The sequence below is a fragment of the Primulina eburnea genome, chromosome 3 (genome assembly GCF_022965805.1).
Source record: "Primulina eburnea isolate SZY01 chromosome 3, ASM2296580v1, whole genome shotgun sequence".
Taxonomy (NCBI): Eukaryota; Viridiplantae; Streptophyta; class Magnoliopsida; order Lamiales; family Gesneriaceae; genus Primulina; species Primulina eburnea.
In genome coordinates this window covers 52,992,909-52,999,818 of record NC_133103.1, presented here as the reverse complement: position 1 = coordinate 52,999,818, position 6,910 = coordinate 52,992,909, and the positions used below count along the sequence as shown (strand labels likewise).

The 6,910-nt window shown below is 37.9% G+C and overlaps 1 protein-coding gene across 1 annotated transcript; it reads left to right on the top strand.

Moving 5' to 3' along the window:
- On the top strand, nt 1–1,864 carry LOC140827480 (uncharacterized). The gene is made up of 4 exons (XM_073190155.1): nt 1–293; nt 421–582; nt 726–735; nt 1,799–1,864. The coding sequence occupies exons 1-4, from the start codon at nt 1–3 to the stop codon at nt 1,862–1,864; spliced, it is 531 nt and encodes a 176-aa protein (XP_073046256.1).
- The last annotated feature ends 5,046 nt before the right edge of the window (nt 1,865–6,910 follow it).

The following is a 6,910-nucleotide window of genomic DNA, read 5'->3' as shown; positions in this document are numbered from 1 at the left end:
ATGACAAATGACAAACCAATCTCAGAACAAATTGATGATGTTAACAAGATCATTGATGATCTGGTGAATATAGACGTGAAACTGGAGGGGGAGGATAAAGCACTATTACTTCTGAATTCAATCCCAAGAATCTATGATCACTGCAAGAATGCCATGCTCTATGCCAGAGAAAAAACCATATCCCTTGAAGAAGTACAATCGGCAGTAAGGGCAAACGAGCTCCAAAGGAAGATTGAAAAAAAAGAACCCAATAATGCAGATGGTTTATTTGCTAGGGGAAGTTTAGAAAAAAGGTGATCCAAAAGGGTTCAAGAAATCCAAGTCTAGATTGAGATCAAACCCCTTAAAAACCAACAATAATAAACAATATAAGACACCTTTTAAATGCTACCATTGCCATAAGCAAGAGCATTTTAAAAGAGACTTTCCAGATAAGAAAAAGGATCTGGAAATGAAAGAAGATGGTGAATCTAATGTTTTGTACTCTGAGAGATACGATTCAGCAGATGCTTTGGTGATCAAACAAAAACAACCAAAAAATGAATTTTGGATTCAGCTTCCATATGGTCCAAACAAGGACTGGTATGAGACTAGGGATTGGTCCCATCCGGTTTAAACTACATGATGGCAGTGAAAGAACTCTACATCAAGTGAGATACATTCCAGAACTCAGGAGAAACTTGATCTAACTTGGAATTCTGAAAATGAATGGATACTCATTCAAGGTGGAGAATGGTGTGTTAAAGGTGATGAAAGGATCACTAACCATGTTGAAATGGACTAGGAAGAATGCTTTGGACTAGGAAGAATGCTTTGTACTTACTACAAAGAAGTACAGTGGTTGGAAGTTCAGACACCATGATAAAGGCAGAAACTGACATAGCCAAACTTTGGCACATGACACTTGGCCATGTTAGTTAAAGGGGGTTGGTTGAATTAACCAAACAAAGCCTATTGTGTGAAAATAAAGTGAGTATTCTGGAGTTTTGTGAACACTGCATACTAGGAAAGGCCAAAAGAGGTAAGTTCAATATAGAAGTTCACAAAACAAAGAAACAATTTGATTATGCTCATGCTGACCTTTGGGGCCCTTTCAAACTCAAACACTTGGGGGAGGTAGGTATTTTTGGTCCGTTATTGATGACTTCTCCATGAGGGTATGAGTATTTATCTTGAAGAACAAGGTATAAGCTTTTGGAAAGTTCAAGGGCTCTCATATTGCTACTGAGAATAAGTTAGGATCCACGTTGAAACACTAGTTGACAGAATGTTCTAGAGTTTGTATCAGAGCAGTTCAATGAGTTTTGTAGGAAAAAGGTCATCACAAGACAAAAGATAGTCTCTCACACCCCACAACAAAATGATTTAGCAGAGTGAATGAGCCGAACTCTTTTAGAAAGGGTGAGATATATGTAACTAAGTGCTGGGTTGCCAAAGTCCTTTTGGGGTGGGGCAGTAACTACAACAAGCTACTTGATAAATATATGTCCTGCTGCTGCAAATAAATTCAAGACACCAGTGGAAATTTGGTATGGCCACCCTGCGGATTATAGCAACTTGAAAGTGTTTGAGTAAATGGCCTATGTACACACAAAACAAGAAAAGTTGGATGCAAGGGCAAATAAGTGTGTTTTCATTGGTTATCCTCCAGGTGTTAAGGGCTACAAGATATGGTGTTTAGAACCTGGTGAACAGAAGTGTATCATAAGAAAAGGTGGTATCTGATGAAGGAATGATGGGATACCAAACACAAAATCAGAAGACTCATTCCTATATCAACAACCCTGATATGACACAGGTTGAGGTGGAGTCTGGGGGACTGAATGCACATGAAAATGATAAAGAGGAAGGGGTAGAAACTTAATCTAAGGTAGATGAATTTGAGGAACAATGTTTATGATCAAAATGATGAAACAAGTACCTATATTTTGGCAAGGGACAGGAAGAGGAAAGATGTACATCCACCATTAAGGTATGATCATGCAGACCTTATCTCTTGTGCATTTAATGTGGCCGAGGATATAGAATATGAGGATCCCATTACATACAAAGCAATATTGAGGAGAAAGGATAAAAAATTTTGGATAGCAGCCATGGAAGAATAATCGAGCTCACTGAAGAAGAACCAAACCTGGATCTTAGTAGACAAATGTAAAAACAAGAGAGTTATTGGGTGCAAATGGATCTACAAGAAGAAGGAGGGAATCACGGGCATAGACAAGGGAAGATATAATGCTAGACTTGTGGACAAAGGCTTATCACAAGTTGAAGGAGTTGATTTCAATGAAATCTTCTCACCGGTGGTGAAACATTGCTCTATAAGGCTGGTTCTTGCCTTACTTGCTCACTTTGATCTTGAGCTGGAACAGTTGGATGTCAAAACGGTTTTATTACAGGTTGAGTTGGAGGAGACACTACACATGAGTCAGCCGGAGGGGTTCATTACATCAGGAAATGATAATAAAGTTTGTCTATTTAAAAAATCCTTCTATGGACTAAAACAAAGTCCAAGACAGTGGTATAAACGTTCGATAAGTTTATTTTGAAGGTGAACTTCACAAGGTGCAGCCATGATAGCTAAGAGAGAATTCCAAGGTATTGGCCTACTTGCTTTTGCTTTTGTATGTAGATGACATGCTAGTGGCTAGTCATAGTAAGGCTAAGATTCAAAGCATCAAGGCAGTTGAGTAACGACTTAGAAATGAAGGATCCGGGAAGTGCTAAGAGGATCTCAGGTGTAGAAATTTTAAGAAACATAACAAAGAGACATGTTCTCTCACAAAGATCATATCTTGATAAAGTACTTCACAGGTTCAACATACAAGAGTCAAAACAAGTAGCAACTCCACTTGGACAACATTTCCAACTCTTAGTAAGCCAAGCACCTGCAAGTGATGATGAGAAGGAAGAAATGGGAATAATTCCTTATGCATGTATGTCATGGTTTGTAGCAGACCAGAATTGGCTAATGCAATAAGTCTTGTGAGAAAATTCATGTCAAATCCAGGTAGAAACCATTGGGAAGCCTTGAAGTGGGCATTAAGATACATAAAAGGTTCAGCTGGACTTGGATTAATGTTCAAAAGCCAGGAAAATAAGGAAGATCAACTGATTGGATATGTAGATTCGGACTTTGCTTGAAGCATTGACACAAGGAAGTCCTTGACAGGGTATGCATTCACTATGTTTGGTATAGCCATAAGTTGGAAGTCAAACCAGCAGTCAGTTGTGGCTCTTTCTACCTACCATAAAGGCGGAGTATATTGTTGTTTCAGAGGCAATGACGGAGGCAATGTGGTTAAAGGGAATAGTTGCAGAGTTGGGAATGCAACAGAAAGGTGTTAAAGTCTATTGTGATTACCAAAACACAATACACTTGACAAAACACCAAGTTTTTCATGAAAGGTCCAAACATATTGATGTGAAGTTACATTTTGTGAGGGACATAATCTACAAGGAACTAGTGACTGTGGTGAAGATACATACTACAAAAAACCCAGAAGACATGCTCACAAAATTTTTTCCAACAACCAAGTTCAGTCATTGTCTGAGTTTAGTTAATGTTCTTGGAAATGTGAAGTCCTTGAGGGCTTCATGGAAAGGGAGTTAAGGTGTTGAAGTTAATTGTCAGTCAAGGTAAAGATTTGTATTATTGACTTGGAAATTAGCAAGGACAAAACTGTAAATGCCATAAGTTTTCTGGGGTAAATGGCAAAATCAGTTTATGAAGGTCGATGGAATAAAAAGCGAAAAACAGAGAGGCATAAAATGCCTTCAATATTTATTCAGCTTCAAAGGCTGAATGAATCGAATTAAAAAATACAATCTCAAGGTTCTACTGAATATAAAGAAAAGATTTCACCTAATGATAAGATACCAATCTAATTTAAATAACAAAATAAAAACAAACTTTTTATTTATCCTAACAACCTTATCAACCTAATAATCTTATCAATACTTATCAACACTCCTCCTCAAGATGGAATGTACAAGTTATACATTCCAAGCTTGTCAACCATCTTTTCGAACAATGGCCTAAACAGGCCTTTTGTTAGGATATCGGCAGTTTGTCCCGAAGTTGGGGTATATGCTATGTTGATGGTTCCTTCATCTATCCTCTCTTTAATAAAGTGTCGATTAACTTCGACGTGTTTAGTTCGATCATGAAGCACTGGGTTGTGACATATGCTTATCGCATCTTTGTTGTCGCAAAATAGTTTTAATGGCATACTTGCATTCATTTTCAGTTCTTCAAGTAACATTTTCAACCATAAAGCTTCACATATACCATGAGCCACTGATCTTAACTCGGCTTCTGCGCTGCTCCTTGCTACTACTGATTGTTTTTTACTCTTCCAAGTGACCAAATTTCCCCAGACAAAGGAACAATACCCTGATGTGGATCTTCTATCACCCACTGATCCGGCCCAATCTGCATCAGTGAATATTTCAACATTTCTTGCTTCTGTTTTCTTGAAGAGAAGTCCCTTTCCCGGAGTCCCCTTAAGGTACCTTAAGATTTGATAGACGGCTGTCATGTGTTCTTCAGATGAGGCATGCATAAACTGACTTACACAACTCACCGAAAAAGCTATGTCTGGTCTAGTATGGGCAAGATAAATTAGTTTCCCCACTAGGCGTTGATATCTTCCTTTCTCCACAAGGCAACCATTTTCTCTCAATTTCTGATTTGGATCCATGGGTGTGCCAGCTGGTTTACATCCTAGCATTCATGTCTCATTCAAAAGATCAATCACATATTTCCGTTGAGATACCGAAATTCCAGATTTGTTTCTTGCCACTTCCATGACAAGGAAGTACCTCAATTTTCCCAAGTCTTTCATTTCAAACTCAGCTGGAAGTTTTAGCTTCAGCCTTTCCATTTCATGTAGATCATCTCCTGTAAGAACAATGTCATCCACATAAACAATAAGAATTGTTATTTTTCCATTTTTGTGTTTGTAAAATAGGGTATGATCAGTATGAGCCTGTAGAAATTGAAGTTTTAGAATCACTTTGGTGAACTTATCAAACCAGGCTCGTGGAGATTGCTTCAGACCATAGAGGGACTTTTTTACCTGCAAACTTTACCAATCTTCCTTTATTCATCAAACCCAGGAGGTAGATCCATGTATACATCTTCTTCTAGATCCCCATTCAAAAAGGCATTTTTTACATCTAGTTGATATAGAGGCCAATCTAGATTTGTTGCCAAGGATAATAAAACTCGTATTGTATTGATTTTTGCAACTGGTGCAAAGGTTTCTTGATAATCTACACCATAGGTTTGTGTGTATCCCTTCGCAACCAATCTTGCTTTGTAATGTTCAACTGAGCCATTAGCCTTGTATTAAATCGTGAAGACCCACCTACAACCAACAGGGATTTTGTCCTTGGGTTGTTGAACAATGTCCCACGTTTCATTCATTTCCAGTGCCCGCATTTCTTCGAGGACAGCTTGTTTCCATCTGAGATCGTTCCAAGCTTCTTGGATTGTGGTTGGAACCTTAGCACTTGACAGATTAGAGATTAGTGCCTGAACAGAAGCTGATAGATGTTCATATACCACATACTTAGCCACTGGGTATTGTGTGCAAGATCTGGTTCCCTTTCGTGATGCAATAGGGACATCTAAATCTGGACATGAGACATCATGCTGTGGATCATCTAAAGTATCAACCGACCGAACCTCCGAGTTGGAGACTTGGGTGACAATAATCTTTGGTTCTACCACGGTATCTGGATTGTAACGCCCCGAAAATTTAAAGGTCCACGTGAACCACATGCATTTGAATTATTAAATTCTTTTGTATTTTAATTAAATGTTTTAATTGAATGGATTAATTATGTTGTGCATATTTGCATTTTAAAATATATTTTTCTACATTGTTGCATTAAAATGTATTTTTTTAAAAAGTTATTCGAGTTGCGATCGAGGAACGGAGACCGATGGCTGGAAAATAGAAAATGTTTTTATTAAATAATTATTTTTAATTATTTAAAATATGGGTGATGCTTTTTCTTATTTTTGAAAATAAAGGGTTTTGAGGTGATTTTATACGCCGGAACGTAAATTTTATCGGTGTTGATTTTTCAACTAAAATACGAGCGTTTTGGCAACCCGGCTAATAAATTCACATTTTTAATTAAAGAAAACTTTGTTATTAATTTAATTAAATCCTATATAGACTAATGGGCCTAATTTAATGACTTATTAGGCCTAAGGTCTAGTTAGGGATTAATCTACTATTTAAAGTGTTAATTAATCTCACAAACCCTACTCTAGAAAGAAAAGAATCGGCCACACCTTTTCTTTATTCTGAAAACTCTCTATCCCAACCCTACAACTCACGGCTGTGCACACACCACACTTTTGAAGGAAAAATTTTGGTAGAAAGCTAAGGAAGGTGATAGCTGCGGTTCTCGCCTGTTCTTCGCAATCGTCAACAAACTTTCGTGCGTATATAACGCAAAGGCACGCCTTAATCTCCTTTTCTCATCCGTTACATCATAGTATTCTTTTATGCATGAAAAACATGAAAACAAGGAGCACTTGGATATATTTTCGTTTTTCAAACATAGGTGATTTTTAAAGCATGTGTTTTGATCCAAAAATCATGAAATTCATGTACCTAAGGGGCTGCCATGATTAGGAATTAAAAAGAGATGTTTTTACATGTTATAGAGAGTTCTAAACCACACCAATATGCTACACAACTGATTAGAACAAAAGCCGGAACCAATTGTTTATTATTGTAGCATGTGTTTTCGGTTGAAGGAAATTTGATGCATGGGGGTGAGTGGCTCGACCAGGCTTGGTGGTTGGGACCTAGGAGTCATGGTTAGGTCCTAGGTAGAGTCCTAGGAGGGCTAGGGCTCGTGGTTCAGGCTGGGGAAGAGTCCACGAAAG